The sequence below is a fragment of the Anopheles nili genome, chromosome 3 (genome assembly GCF_943737925.1).
Source record: "Anopheles nili chromosome 3, idAnoNiliSN_F5_01, whole genome shotgun sequence".
NCBI classification, from domain to species: Eukaryota; Metazoa; Arthropoda; class Insecta; order Diptera; family Culicidae; genus Anopheles; species Anopheles nili.
The window spans coordinates 66,690,932-66,705,632 of NC_071292.1; the positions used below are offsets into that span (position 1 = coordinate 66,690,932).

At 47.6% G+C, this 14,701-nt stretch overlaps 5 protein-coding genes across 6 annotated transcripts; 2 read left to right on the forward strand and 3 right to left on the reverse strand.

Annotated features, from left to right (window-relative positions):
- The first annotated feature begins 2,050 nt into the window (after window positions 1-2,050).
- LOC128724848 (CDAN1-interacting nuclease 1) lies at window positions 2,051-3,026 on the forward strand. Its single transcript, XM_053818570.1, has 2 exons — window positions 2,051-2,262; window positions 2,333-3,026. Exons 1-2 carry the CDS (start codon window positions 2,051-2,053, stop codon window positions 3,024-3,026), a joined length of 906 nt encoding a protein of 301 aa, XP_053674545.1.
- Window positions 3,027-3,063: 37 nt separating this feature from the next.
- On the reverse strand, window positions 3,064-3,723 carry LOC128726209 (mediator of RNA polymerase II transcription subunit 20). Its single transcript, XM_053820003.1, has one exon. It carries the CDS (start codon window positions 3,721-3,723, stop codon window positions 3,064-3,066), a length of 660 nt encoding a protein of 219 aa, XP_053675978.1.
- Window positions 3,724-4,109: 386 nt separating this feature from the next.
- On the forward strand, window positions 4,110-4,812 carry LOC128725453 (zinc finger protein 706-like). 2 transcript variants are annotated; one of them, XM_053819196.1, is made up of 2 exons: window positions 4,110-4,186; window positions 4,270-4,812. In XM_053819196.1, exon 2 carries the CDS (start codon window positions 4,287-4,289, stop codon window positions 4,518-4,520), a length of 234 nt encoding a protein of 77 aa, XP_053675171.1. In that variant the 5' UTR covers window positions 4,110-4,186; window positions 4,270-4,286; the 3' UTR covers window positions 4,521-4,812. The 2 variants fall into 2 exon arrangements, with proteins under 2 accessions (XP_053675171.1, XP_053675172.1); XM_053819197.1 differs by having other exon boundaries at window positions 4,129-4,186; window positions 4,282-4,812.
- A 105-nt stretch (window positions 4,813-4,917) lies between these two features.
- On the reverse strand, window positions 4,918-5,840 carry LOC128723399 (zinc finger protein 706-like). Its single transcript, XM_053817134.1, has 2 exons — window positions 5,728-5,840; window positions 4,918-5,497 (listed from the first exon to the last, which is right to left on the reverse strand). The coding sequence occupies exon 2, from the start codon at window positions 5,493-5,495 to the stop codon at window positions 5,262-5,264; it is 234 nt and encodes a 77-aa protein (XP_053673109.1). The 5' UTR covers window positions 5,496-5,497; window positions 5,728-5,840; the 3' UTR covers window positions 4,918-5,261.
- A 981-nt stretch (window positions 5,841-6,821) lies between these two features.
- Window positions 6,822-10,941, reverse strand: LOC128726510 (uncharacterized). The gene is made up of 6 exons (XM_053820325.1): window positions 10,429-10,941; window positions 9,099-9,408; window positions 8,843-8,970; window positions 8,523-8,579; window positions 8,314-8,420; window positions 6,822-8,241 (listed from the first exon to the last, which is right to left on the reverse strand). Exons 1-6 carry the CDS (start codon window positions 10,939-10,941, stop codon window positions 6,822-6,824), a joined length of 2,535 nt encoding a protein of 844 aa, XP_053676300.1.
- Window positions 10,942-14,701: the final 3,760 nt, after the last annotated feature.

Genomic DNA, 14,701 nt, shown 5'->3' on the forward strand with positions numbered 1-14,701 from the left:
TGGCAAGGCGAGATTAGAAGTGGAGAAAACTCTAAGCCCCCCCAAAAAACAGGAGGTGAAGTGTGCTGACATTTTCCATTTTCACTTCCCGTTCAAGAGGCTTGCTTTTAGAGGGGTATGCTGCCATTTGTTGGCCTTCTTCTGTGGCGTTCTGGGAAGAAGGTTGAAAATAGAACCATCCCGTTTCCCAACGTAGGAAATCGAGCCAAATAAAATGATGGCTCCTTCAAATATCGCACAGACGATCTAGCAAGTTGTGAGCGATCGTTTGCTCGCGAACACCAAGCCAGAAAGACACAACCATTTTCACCTTGAGGCTTACCGCTGAGTCAGGGCGTTGAAAAAATGAAAGGAGAACGGTGGCTCGGCAGCTGGCCAAATAATACACAACAATGACTCAACGCGTGGTCTGGACACACGCAAATTTTCTCATTTTGCAGGCTTTTTGTGGAAAAACCCACGAATTGGGCTCGGCGCTGGGAAAGAGGCCGCCAGATACGCACCGAATCCAATGGCGACGAACGGAAATAGCCACCGAAATGTGCAGCGATTAGCTAGAAATTAGAAAATGGTGGAAATGGGAAAACAGGCGTGTATGGAACGGGTGTGCCCAGCTGGTGGAGGCTGTCATTGAACCGCGTCTGCATTGTATCTTTCTTCCTCGCCACATACGGACACACACATACACATACACTAACGCGCACAGGGGGATGCTCTACGCGACCACGGGCGCATACCAAAACACAGTCGCAAACTTCGAGAGCCCGTCGATGGCCTTGTGCTTGGAAAGGAATCTTCTAGGGTGCGGTTTGCTGGGCCACAAACCGCTGAAGAAGTTGCTCATTTAATTTCTCCTTGAGAATTTTATCACTGCACTGTGCTAGCACACGAAACTGGATATATGCCGTCGAAGGAACGCGCGTCACGTAGCAAGGGGCGGATACATGGATATATGGTTGATACCACAGACGGAATTTGCTCCCCCTGCTGTCTCGCCCCTGCTACTGACCAAGCCCTGGAAGATGGTGGCTCACACAGACCGAACTTTTCACGTGTACACCAAAACGATCAATACGAGCACCCCACACGACTAGACACCATGCGACGAACAATCTGACGCAAACGGGCTATTTTCAGGAGGATATGCGCTTCCGCAATCCTCTGCACGCGACTGGTGATTGGGCCAGCAGACCAAGATGTCGACGCATCTTTGTGGTCTCCTTTTTGAAAGAACGGTTCACGACGAGAGCATGCACTAGTGCCTTGAGGCTTGATCAAAATTCACTTGATACGCACCAGAATCACCACGGCGGAACGCTGCACTTTACGAGAGAACCGATAAAAAACAATGGAAACTTTTCACACTAAAAATAACTAACCAAGCACGACCGTACGGCTACGCCGTTCTTAGTTCAATAAAAAAAGTAGACCATCGTGTCAATTGCGGGGAGTAGGCATAGCCAAGCAGGTTGGACTAGGGAGCTGTTTTTGACAGAGCTGATTGAACAAAGAAATGGAAGAGGACATCTAATTTTGTGAAAATTTAAAATCAAATACATAATTGCATGATCGCAATAATTAGCATTGAATGAAATATCTTATTAAAGGAAATTATAGAAAGAAGTTATTATTTTAACATGCCAAGGACAAATCTTCTTGCACAAACTCTGGGGTCAAAAGTTAGCTAATAGTTTCAGGCATCAAACGGCTGTCGTGGTAGAAATTGTAGTTTAGGTGGTATTTTTTCAGGTGCCTAAAAGAAAAAGCTAACGTTAGTCAAATGATTTTGGCGATTTTTTAGCCTACAGAAGGGGTATAGTAAACGACTTCCAATAGCGAAAATGTCCTACCTGTATATTTAGCACAAACTAATAACTGTCAATATCGATACCCGTACTTTGTTTACATTGCACAAGCGTTATTTGGTGGGTAAACGATACATTTCTGGAACCTAGTACCTTGTAAAGCTATAATAGATAGATTTCGAAATATAAAGCCTCTTCTCGCTCCAATGTTACGTCTGTATGTTTTTACGGTGTTATGATTCAAGATGGTTGTTATAAGTTCCGAGCGGTTCAGTGAAATTCAAAACTTTATTCGTGACTATAACGGTCTATGGATTAACTGCACCTTTGAATTAGAGAACAAGTTCCCCGAGTACTCGGCGGATACTCTCGGGAGCATTATCGCGAAAGAGGTGGTGCAAAAAGTCAAATCAAACCATAGTAAATTAAGCGCAAATGCCGAATCGTTAGTGAAAGAGTAAGTAAATATTTTGCTTTGTATAACGGTGTGTGGTAGAAGATTAAATTGAATAATTTTTGCTTCATAGGTATCAAACCATCGCCAAAGAGACGAGGGCCCACGATGTGATACAAAAAATGGCCGTAAAGCTGACCATTCCCTCCATGGTATTGTGTCGCATAATTTTGGGGCATATTTATCAAACTGCGCCTCGAGGTGAGGTGGCAGAGATGCTGCGTATGCCGGACCTCATAAGTGATTCATTGCTCGCGGTTAACGTCGGTTATTGTTTGTACAGCGAAAATATGGACGGACCCGTGACCGACATCGTACGAAGGTGCATCGGCGAGGAGTACGAAATAAGGCTTAAGAAACTAGCCCGTGATGCGGGTATGTTCTTCTACGACGAAGGAGACCTTCGCAGGACGGGGTATGATAAAACGCCGGATTTGAAGATGGCAGTGCCATTCATATTCCGCGGGAAGGTGGTAAATTGGATCGAAAGCAAGGCATCGTTCGGCGATATGGACTCTCATAAACGATATATTAAGGATCAACTAGCAAGTTATGGTAATCGGTTCGGGCCTGGTATAGTTATATACTGGTTCGGATATTTGGAGAGTATCGCAGATTGTCCTGAAAACGGCAGCTCTGTGATAGTAACGGACGGTTTTCCCAAGATGGATGAAATGGAATTCCTCACGTTCACCTTACCAGAATCGTTAGCAATAGATGCATCAAAAGATGCAAACGATAAGGCAATTACTGTTAATAAGCAATAAAACCAATCGTTAGCAATAAAATGGGTTTATTATTATTTTAAGGACGAACACCAACGGGTGCCATGGTTTGTTTCCGATAATTTGTAAAATGCTCCAAGTATTGATTAATCGTATCGATCGGCTGATATATCTCGTTTGCTTTGGAATGGTTGGGATTGATGCTTGAACGTTGCGTAAAGTAAGCCGGCATCGAGTTGGAAACGTTGGAGCCCAAGAATCCTTGCAAAAATTCTCTCATGAGCTCCCAGCAGCTGCCTGGAACCAGACACGGTCGGTATTCCACTTCTACTAGCACTCCTTTGAAGTTTTGACTCATAGTCACGCTGCCTAACTTGATGAGAAAGTCACCAAACTCGAACCGTTGGCCCTTGGATTCAATCTTTGTCTGCTTCTTTGAGGTATAAGCCGGAGTAATCCGTGTCATTAGCAGATCAAACAGCCCATCCGTCACAAGAGGTATCTGCTTCGAGCCGGTATCGAGAATGGAAAACACCGATGCAGGTTGTTCTGAATTATGCAAAATGTGAACGGTTTTCGGAGGTCCGAGCTGGGGGTTTGAGCTGTAGGTTTCACAGTCCACGAGAAATTGCCCTGCGGGGATCGCACCCAGGGCAACCACTCGTTTCAACAAAAAATCTATCGTTTGTGCACCGGACTTGTTTTCGACGGGATACGGCTGCAACACGGTTACACCCATTTTAAAGATCCGAAAATAGCGTCCAACCGGCTTTACTGAATTGTTGAAATGATACTGTTTACTATTTACCAACGCTAACGCAGGAAATGTCAAGGTGGTCAAGGTACATAGTGTGCACGACACCCTGATGAAAACCAAGCATAATAAAGAAAATGCATTCATCACAAATGCATCTATTTTTTGGTTTTCTTGATGTACAACTATGCATAAAGTAACCGAAATACTGCAGAAGTTTTGTGGCTCACTATTCTTAGCGTAATTAGTCTTATATTCTATTCAAAATCACAGAAACATGATAATGATCAATAATGGATTTGAGAAATCAACCCATCCTTATGAAGCAATCGCATTCAGAAGGACTTGACATTATTTACCAATTCATACACTGAGCATCTCTGAAGCTATTCGTGCTGCATTTTGCTTTTTAATCGAATTTTAGTGCAAATTTAGTATTTAGTTGAAGGTACGCGTAATTCTGGGAATGAGATACTAGTTTATCCATCATGGCAATGGTGTGTGATACTACAATCTGATACCATCCTATAGTTCTGCTTTTAGCATTCATGGCGCGTGGTCACCAAAAGATTCAGTCCCAACAGAAAGCGCAGGAAAAGGCGGCCAAGCTAAAGAAGCAGCAGGGGCATGGTTTGAGCGATCAGATGAAGGCGGCCCAGAAGGCGCTCGTGTTTTCGTGTGCCGTCTGTAAATCCCAGATGCCCGATCCTAAAACGTACAAGCAGCATTTCGAAAACAAGCACCCGAAGTCGGAACTTCCCGCCGATTTGGTGAATGTTTAACAGGACGAGATGCAACGATGCCCGTACGAAGCCCTACTTCCGTATGGAGATTATCAGAGAGGTTCGATTCCGTGAATTGCTTCGACGATGGCTCTTCTGCTACTTCCGTGGCCTAACCGCAATAATACCGTATTTTCAATTGAGATTTTACCCTGCACGGAACATCACTAATCAATCACGCGTGTTGAAGACAAAAGCTAGAATAATTCCTATGTGTTCAATGTAAATAGTTCCATGCTACGGATGTGGCCTCTCGATCGCATTGTACGCGTTTCCCTGGACCTGACCAACATGAGTATTAAATGAAGATAAATTATGTACTTTACGTATGCTACTATCTGTTAATATCCGAACTTTTTCCTAGGGCTCACATGGTTTGGGAAACAAGGGGTTTATTGAAAAAATGTCAACGGCTTTATTAGTTTACGTTATCGTTAGAATTACAAAGAGTTGCTGCTCAGAATAATAAAGAATGGTAGCCTGTTTGTATCCTAGGAACCGAACATAAGCTTGCCATGGCCTAACAGCGGTTCGCGCCTTGCGTGCAGGAAATTCGCTCTACCCAATTTCACGATCGAAAACAAATCGATAGAAGACGACAAACAATGCCTATGTGCGGTCGATTAGAACTGGAGGGAAAGTTCGCATAAACAAAGAATGCATCGCCTTCTTCCGGCACTCTTTGGATAGTACTGGTGCGCGACGGAATCTATCCGACGTGCGGTTGGCGGCGTACGTGCTCTAGACATCTTTCAGTTCCGCAGGCATCTCGTTTTTGGGATGCTTGTTTTCGAAATGCTGTTTGTACGTTTTAGGATCGGGCATCTGGGATTTACAGACGGCACACGAAAACACGAGCGCCTTCTGGGCCGCCTTCATCTGATCGCTCAAACCATGCCCCTGCTGCTTCTTTAGCTTGGCCGCCTTTTCCTGCGCTTTCTGTTGGGACTGAATCTTTTGGTGACCTCGCGCCATCGCTGCAATGAAAGGAACCAGTCACACTCACTATCCAATCAGCTATCGCGCCTTGCCCATCGAAAAACAATGGTGGGAGACGCAACTTCGAGAACAGCAACGATGCACGGGGAAATTGTGTGTCATGTTGCTTTTCCCATACAGCCGATTTCGTGTCGATGTTTTCTTACACGTACGGCGCATTGTAGCTGGTTTTCCACTGATAACATACTTATTATTGGCGGATACTTACTGCTTGATCGGAGGAAGTACTTTCTAACAACTAATTTTAGGGAAACAAATGGAATATGTACAAAATCGTGTGCTTGGCATGCAAAATTTTCTTTTCAGCTCTCTTCTTCGTCGTTTTACGAGTTAAGTTTCATATGGTGCAAAGTTCATAATACAAAAGGTAGGCTCTGCTGCATCTTTGTGACAGTTGCATGCAAGAAAATGTGCCTTTGACAATACCTTACTGCTAGTGTTGGATAAAAGCAAAACACTATTTTGTTCAAATATGTAATATATGTATATAAAAATGTAACATACAAACCTACTAATTCTAAAATGTAGTTCATATTAACATAAAAAACATTAAGAATCTCAAAGTCATGAAGAACTTACAGATATAATGCAAGATTGAGGGCACATCCATGTGTTACATCCTGGATTTTCTTTATTAGGCAGCGACCGTACAACCGATACATCAGAGCACCAACCACTAATTGCTTTCTTCGTTGAATATTTTTCGTTGATGTTATGCATTATATGATTGTTATATTCCACAATATGTTTGGAAAATTCATTCACTCAACACCGCACAACACGCAACTCGATAAACGCGCGGACTCGCATGAGTCGCTTGACTGACAGTTCAAATTATATACTCCTAACAAGATTTATACACATTTAGTAGTTCAACCAAGGTTCAAATACATAATAGTTTTATGTAGTTAATTTGATCCACTTCTCCCCAAACCCAAATTTCTTATAGTACTCACCATTCCGTCTCGTTTCGCCATGTCGCAAAGATTTCAAAATATTTCTCATTAAATTCCAAATATATCAATACACGTAGCATATGGTTGGATGACCCAGCACCTAGCTCTGGTTTTTGGGAGTAAATATTTATTCAATATAGTGCGTTCTGTCTGACGCGCGGTATAACAGATAAAAAATACGTAACTTTCGATGTTTAAATAAGGTCTCGTGTTTTAAGCGTTCGTTTAGTTTAGTATAATTCCCCGCCGTGCTCCAGCATGGGAAACGATTCCGGCCTAGACCCCGTTCTATACTCTAGAATAATCTTAACAACTTATCAACCAAGTTGGCGCACTGGCGTTTGGCTCAAACGACAAAACTTTGATTATTATCACAAAACTCGTAAATGTTGTCCACGAACTCGACCGACTCGTTTACCGGTGGCGTCGACTTGCGCTTAGAGGACGGTCGCGCAAGGCTGCTGCGCGAGGATCCTTTCACCTGCGTGAAGCTCGTGTCTGCGCTTAATCCTGCTCCGTCAACCGACCCGGTCCGGAAGTGTGTCGTCATGCCGTAGCGTTGTTCCGGCGGGTGTCGATCCTTCGGCTGATGTTTAACCGGGTGCCGGTAGCACAGGCCCGCTTCCTGCGCCTCTAGCAGCGATCGCAAGTTGTCGATCAACGGCGACTTCTCCTCGATCTCCATCTTCGTTTCGAGCAGCTGCTGCTCGATGTCAATGATTTCCTTCGCGCACCGATCGATCGACTGCTGCAGCCGCTCGACGTGGAAGTCCAGCCCAATGTGCGAACGGTAGATCTGGTTCTCGGCGTGGAATTTGGCACTCTTCAGCTTCAACCGTCGCAGCAGCTCTTCCTCCTGCTCGAGCAGATGCTGCATTTCGCCCATCTTGGTTGCGATCTCCTGCCGGATCAGATCGAACCGGAACGAGGTCCGATTGAAGGTGCCCCGGCGCAGGTCGGTTTGCTCCTCCGACTCGAAGTCATCAACCGGTGGTGTGAAGTCCTCATCCTGCCCGGTGCCACGCTCCACATCGTCAATTTCTTCATCATCTTCGTCGTCGTTTACTAGCTCCACCAGCTCCTGATCGCGGTCGGCCGATGTCCTACCACCGCTAGACGACGCGACACCATCGTCCTCTGAGAGGGCATACTCCAGCTCGCGCCTTCTGCTCTGGTGGTGACATCGCAGCGAATCATACCGGCGCTTGGACCGGTGGTACTTCTGCTGACGTTTCGCCGCATCCGCTACTGACCCATCGCCATCCAGCTCTAGATCGGTGTCCTTCGTGTACCGATCGATCTCCACCATCGAACCAAAGTTAGGTCTCTTCGGTAGCGTATCTCGTCGGCAGAGGGCGTGATTATTCGTGAATATTCCACTGTCACTATCGGACGTGTGGTCGATCACGAGCAGCAGTTCGTCCTCGTTCGCCCGAGCACCATCAGCCAGCTGGTCCGAAGACTCAAACAGGACGTTCTTCAGCACCCGCCCGGCTGGTGGCTTCTCAACACCGGCCCCAGCCGAGGATGAAGCCTTGCGCGCGGAAAACAGCAACTTTCCTGGGAACGTACTGCGCCGGACTTTGGCGTCTTTCGGGTCACGTGCGCACGTCACCGTTACCAGTGGCTCACCGTCCACCGACAGATCCGACAGGTTGCTAGTGGCCGCGTCGTGAAGAAAGTTCTCCATGATCAGGTGTTTGCCGCAGTTTTTGCGCACGTACTTCCGGAACTTTTCCTGCTGGCGCTTTTCCGTCGACTTTTGGCTGACCGGAGAGAGAAAGAGATACCGATGGTTAGGCACTCTGCAGTCTGACCTCCGGAAGCTCCCCACTTACCTGATCTGCGAGAGATGGTTCTGGATGGCCTCGCCCTGTTTGAGCACCTTGCGCATCATGCGGTTGATGAGGCCGATTTTTTCCTTCTGCTTCTTGGACTTGCTCTCCTGTGGGGTGAAAAAATGGGCAGGGCAAAGAAAAAAAAACAGTGCTTAATGATGGCTTCGAGGGGTTGGGATACTTTTTTGCAGGCCACACGACTGCTTTACCTTTCCGGCAGGACCCTTCTCCTGGTTTGTTTTATTGATTTTCAAGCGGAACTGCACCTGTCGGCGTGGCAAGATGGCAGCGCAGAGGCGAAGAGAAAAGCAAACACAAAAATAAAAAGAATATATCGTTAGCTCACAGGCAAGCGCGGGCTGATGTCGAGCGATTAGCGCCAAACACGTGGTGTGTCCTCGCTCGGTCTTTGGGCAGGTGCCGCAGCAAGCACAGCCGTGTAGCCGTTCGTTTGTGTGGCGTAGAAAAACAACGCAAGAAAAGAAGAAAAAAAAAAGGAAAGCATCCTAAAACAAAGAGGGCGACTTACCTCGTTTTTCGCGTCACCCCACGCGTTCCAAATGGACAGGATCCGTGTGTCGCCAGCGAGGACCTGCTCGACCTCACGCCACCGCTCTATTATCACGTAATCGCTCACGTCACGCGACACTACGACATCTGCGCAGAACCCGATCCGGTGCGCACAGGACCAACAGGACCAAGGATGGAGCAGGATGGAGAAATGAGGTAATTAAAATTCTAATGAATCATGTTTGCGTTAGCCGCGGTTGGCCCGTACGCCCTACCTTCCGGTCCGTAGCTTCCGTTCTGGATTTCGTCGTCGATCAGCGCCCGGATAATGTTGCTGCACGTGGTCGTGGCGTTGATGCCGGACACGAAGCGTGCCTCGCCCCGGATCCAGATTGGAATTTCGATGTCGGTGACACCGGCACCGGGAGGGTCCTCACCGGTCATGGGTGGGTTTGCTGGGTCGGCCAGGTCGGGTGACTCCTCGTACGCGTCGTCCGTATCGTCCGTGCCGTTGCTGTCCGATTCGAGGCTCTCGGTGTACGGTTTTGCGCCGTGCGTGTGACTGTGACAAGGGATGGAGTTCAGCTGGAACGGAGCCATGAACGACGGTTGAAGGACGGTAAATATTTCAATTTCCAAGAATAAGCTACATACTACGTCAAGGACACAGTGGAACAAGCAAACCATATGGGTACTAGCAAAGGACGAACCAAGTGTCTAGGCAAACACATTCTCCAAAAAAAGAAAAGGAAAATACTACTGCTCGGTGAGAGGGTAACGTTGCAAATGATAAGTGAACGTCAATAGCCCAAAGTTAACGTTACCAAAGTGCCAATTACATACGAAAGGTAGCTGCATATCAGATTTTTTTTAATCGATTGGAATTGCATAACCAAGCGACTGACAGCTGACAAGCTGACGAATAGCTTTCATGCACGCTTCCACGGTTTCTGGGAAGTGACCGGTGGAATTGAGTAGCGAATCGTAAATAATCCTCCGATGGCACCGCCACCGAAGATAAAACAAAACGAAAAAGGCCTTTAGTTTTGCCTCCCTCCCTTCCCATGCATCCTTCATGCACATGTACAACAACGTTCCCAAAATGGCGTCGAGCGGTGGAAAGCTCCCTTGAATTAACAAAAACTAAAATAAAAAGGTCAGAGATAGCGCACGCTGCGGCAAGTGTCGGAGCGAGTGAAGCGTAAGGCTACCCGAAGTTCCTTGAGCGGTAGCGCCGCTGCAGAAGGTGCCGCATTCTGCTTTTTGTTTGTCAATACCATCGCCAATGGATACCACCAACCGGAAGCGTGGTCCTGGTCGGGTGGGTCGCCCCCTGAGGCGAGTTTGCTTTTTATTGGATTGTATCGATCAAACAGGACGATGCTTACCGAGAACGGGCTATAACCCAGCCCGGGATTGCCACATCGGGTCTCTAACTTTCACTAAATGCCAACCCGCCTGCGCAGGTCTCGTGCAATTGCATGGGGGCCGCCCTTCCGGTGCATGTGCATCCTGGCATTTTCGTGTAACATTTTCGGAGAAAGGCGCAGAATAAATGATGGACTCGTGGAGGACACGCAATCCCACCACGGGTTCTACACTCACCAGTTCACGCTTGACGGTGCCACGTCCGGTGCCGCAGGTCCTGCGGGTTGGTTCCGGCGCTGTATCACATGTCGTTGGCCAGCTTGTCGGAAGAGACTGCAGGTCTGAACCTGCCTCGGACATGACCTCACGGAAGCTTCCACCTCGAGACGTAGATGCCGAACCGTTGGGACCTGGTTGTCCTTTCGCCATGGTCGCCATTGCCGTCGATTTGCTCGTGGTGGTGTTAGTTGTGGGTTTGGCCGATGCTACATCGGTGCTGGAACTTCCGGTGTTCGCCGCTAGGGTCGTTTGACCTCCAGCAAGTCCATCATCGAGAGTGCTCGTAGCTTGGGTGGGTTGGCTTTGGCGCTGGTGTGATCGGTGGTGATGATGATGATGGTGGTGGTGGTGATGATGATGATTCCGCGGCGGCAGGATGGGACTGAAGTTACTCAGTTCCTCCGCCGAAGTGGCCACCGGTGCCGACTCGGTGGAATCGTTGTGAATCAGAGTCGAGTTTTGGGGCGCCATATTCGATCCTCGTTACAATCAATCCTACTTCTACGTGTGGCGGGAAAAGAGAGAAAAAACGAAAGAAAAAGATCGAGAATGAAGGTGAATAGCTGGTCGACACGGCTACACTTTGAATTCTACTCCCATGTCACTTTGAGCATGCAAAACGAACGGGTTCTAGCATTTGGAGAAATAAATTACTTTATCTGACCATATAAGCGCCACTCGAAAGAAGCTTCCAAAATGAACTGCTAATACCGATCACACACCGATCAAGCACACGATTAAAGAATGTGTATTTAAAACAAACACGATTCGCTCACTCCCTTTCACATCGAATGCAAATGAGCAATGCTTTCATTATGTGCGTTTTTACGCCGGTAAAAGGTACCGAATCGCGATCTTTTTCCCCCCCCCCCCCAGCACCCTGCTTGTCAATCAGACCCTTAGAAAGATCACCTTCTTTCCCTTACGCTGGGCAGCTTAATGCAATCAGCGAATCATTTTGCGTGCGGCTCAATTCACGCTTCACTTTATCGTCCCAAAAAGCGAGAGACGCCCAGATTGCTGGCCACGATACCCGACACCGACGCCGAGCAGATGATCGTCTTGTGATCGCGATGAGGCGCCACAGCGTCTGATTTGCATCGTGCCCGTGGCGTGAAAAGAAAGATTGACCAACAACAAAAAAATCTCACACCGCCCCAACCGGACCCTTGATTGGCCAGCGAAAGTTGCACACAATTTTCCCGATTTCCCATTCGATTACCTTGTTGTTAGTTCTCTCTCGCTCTCTCTCTCTCTCTCTCTCGATCTCTCTCTCTTTTTTCGATGCTTCGTTCCAGTGCCTTTTGTGCCGTTTCGGGGGCGATTAGCGGGAAATGTGTTCGAACCTTCGTGCGGTTATTTGGGGGGAAGGTTGAGCTCCGAGGGCACTTTGTTTAACAAATCTTGCTTGATTAATGGACGCCGTGGCACACATGTGTCGGCACCATCGACCACATTTCACCCCGGTGCGAAAGTTGTCCGTCGGACCTTTTTAACTCATCTTCTAAAACGCGCACGGATGGGGCTATTTTCTTGTTTTCTCATTTGTTTCGTGAGCAGCGAGAGTTTCATCTCCGGTCCGGAAGTGCGCCAATGACAGTGCGCGGTGGATTGGTTTCGCACGCAGCCACTGGGCCACGCATTTCCCCATAAGCCCATATGTGGTGGCAATTTTTATCACGACCGGAAAATGGAACAATCCAATCAGTTGGCGGCCCTTTTGGGGGGACGGAGACCTCTCGCGGAATCGCGTTTTAACGCTTGGTGGCGATTGGCACGGACACGATTTGCATAAATCTTCGACCCGTGACGGTTAGCCGATGCGTTTTCACCTTCCCGTGCACCATCTGTGACCGGGACCGAGTTTCGAGGCTCGTTTTGTGTGGATGAGTTTTCATATTTGTTTTCATGTTTTTTTTTGTCTGTCATCTCCCATGGCGATTGTACCACGAGGCGTCCAACATGGCGACCGAGAATGCAGAATGGTGGCAGAAAAAAACCCGACCAATTCTAACAATTTATGTGCGCAGCCACTGTAGCATAGTGCCGCCCGACCAGAAGCTTTGGTCAGGTGGACCGCTAGGGGCCGGTTTTTTTTGCTGTAGCGATGCGTTACCGCTCACTTTGTGTTAAGGAATGCTAATGTGGCACGTTAAAAATGAGCTTTTGTTCCTCCATGCATAGCTTTATTGCCCTGTGGCCATTTGGTGGTGGTCCGGTCGAGTACGTGCTGCTGACGAGGCGCAAGTGCTTAAAATTCCGCCAACAGGATTAATTGCTCTACTGTTTCTGATTTTTGTTTTTCTCTGCGATGTCGAACGATGCGATGGAAGTAAATAATTTATCAAAGGATAAACCCACCATCGGGGATCACTTTGTAAATAAAGAGTTTTCCGGCAAACAACATATTTTGTGGAGAAAAACATCATCGATCTTTTAGTGTTACTCAATAAAATTCGATGGATATAAATAATAAAAATTATGGCAATTTTTATAAATGCACAAGCTGCAAAAGCTGCATCATTCCAATCGCTTCTCTTGATTGTGAAGACACCACACCTTTACAGTTGTGAGGTGAGGATTGTAATTACAATCGATGTTACAAAACAGGCACTACAGAAAAGCGACTGCTTTTTTGTTACATTTCCTCAACAAATCAGCATTGTGTAACTCTGTGTTTGTTTTGTTATACAAAAAACTAGTTCGGAGCTCCATTTAACCACACGGTGTGCTATTAGTCGCATTACTGCAAATCATCGAAATAAACACTGACCCGCGGAGGTTTGTTTTCGAACAGATTTTAATTTACGAGCTCGAAAAATTATATGCACCGATGAGCTAGATTGGGGCCTCACTCGGAAGGAAAGTGGTCCGCTAACTAGCGGTTGGGAAAAGGCCCGAAAAGTACGGCCAAAAATAGCACATCTTAAACACAAGAAACATACCCTTTCTTTCTCACACATACACACACACGCCCATAATTTCGCTTCCAACCCAGATCGAAAGCTTCCCACATCGAAGCTCCATTTAGGCCGATTAATCGCCGGCGAATCCCGCCGACTTCCGCTGACACAGAAACCCATTAGTCAAACAGTTGCGGTGCAAACATCGAAGCCGTACGGAGTGCGCTTTTCCGGTGCGCACTTCCGGAGCCGGCGTGCGTTAGTTGATTGCTTACCAAGGTGGGGCACCCGGTGCAACCGAAACGGAAAGCAAACCAGCGCCGCTGGTAATAAAACCGATAAGTACACCAAGAAGCTAAACGCGGAAGGACTCCATCTTGCGAATTCTTATCGCACTCGAGCCGATAATGAAGGGCTTGTGGTGCAAAATCGGAAAGCGGTTCGTTTTACACGGCCAGTGGTTGTGGCCAACGTGAGCAAAAATCAAAACAAAAACACCATCCACTTGCCGACGGTCGGTTTTTCGCATGCCTCCGAGGTCCGGCAAGCAATCGAACATATGTTCCGCTCTGGTTGACCAGCGAATCATTTGGTTTTGTACGCGATTGGCCGCACGGACACGAGTGTGGTACACATTGTACTCGCACAATCCGCACGAGGTGATAGTTGTGCGCTTCCTTTACGCACGAAACGATCAGTAGCGGCGTGATCGCGGTAACGCGATCTTCAGTGGGCCAACGCCGATGTGGCGCCCATTAATCAAGCTAATAAAAGGAAAACTTAAACCACCTTAAATCGACCGCTGCTGCTGCTTCTCGTCAACCTCTGGCGCTGAGTGGGACTTGATCTCGTACACGCTCGTAAATCGTGTGTGTGCCGCGTGGATTCGTTGCGGATACGTGAAAAAAAGTGGCAAGATTGAGGCACCGCCGGAGTTCGGAGGCTGATGATGCACACGTTTCGATTCACATAAATCACCGTTTCGGGGGAGTGGAAAATGGAAACAACAAATTACCGGCTGGACGATGGCGGACGCGTGGAAAAGGATGTTCAGCGCTCGTCTAACCGAATTGATGCGTTTTTTGGTGGGAGACACACCGAGGCAGGTGTTAACTCATATACACATCAAACCCTTGCCGGGCGGACCGATGGAAAAACGCATCTAAATCCATCCCCAGCAGCGATCGGTGCCACTCGGCGCTGTGACGAATTCAATTTCATTCACGTGATCGTAGCTGGACCGCGAGCCATCACAATTGGAAGGGACCGTTTCTCATGCCGGACCTCGGGATGTTGTGTAAGTGTGTGCGGTTTCGGAGGCGTAAGGA

Coding starts and splice junctions, on each gene's coding strand:
- LOC128726209 (XM_053820003.1), bottom strand. CDS start 3,723: ATGGGTGTAACCGTGTTGCAGCCGTATCCCGTCGAAAACAAGTCCGGT.
- LOC128724848 (XM_053818570.1), top strand. CDS start 2,051: ATGGTTGTTATAAGTTCCGAGCGGTTCAGTGAAATTCAAAACTTTATT. Junction 2,263..2,332: donor GCCGAATCGTTAGTGAAAGA/GTAAGTAAATAT, acceptor TTTGCTTCATAG/GTATCAAACCATCGCCAAAG.
- LOC128726510 (XM_053820325.1), bottom strand. CDS start 10,941: ATGGCGCCCCAAAACTCGACTCTGATTCACAACGATTCCACCGAGTCG. Junction 9,409..10,428: donor GCACCGTCAAGCGTGAACTG/GTGAGTGTAGAA, acceptor GCTCCGTTCCAG/CTGAACTCCATCCCTTGTCA. Junction 8,971..9,098: donor CGGAAGCTACGGACCGGAAG/GTAGGGCGTACG, acceptor GGTTCTGCGCAG/ATGTCGTAGTGTCGCGTGAC.
- LOC128725453 (XM_053819196.1), top strand. CDS start 4,287: ATGGCGCGTGGTCACCAAAAGATTCAGTCCCAACAGAAAGCGCAGGAA.
- LOC128723399 (XM_053817134.1), bottom strand. CDS start 5,495: ATGGCGCGAGGTCACCAAAAGATTCAGTCCCAACAGAAAGCGCAGGAA.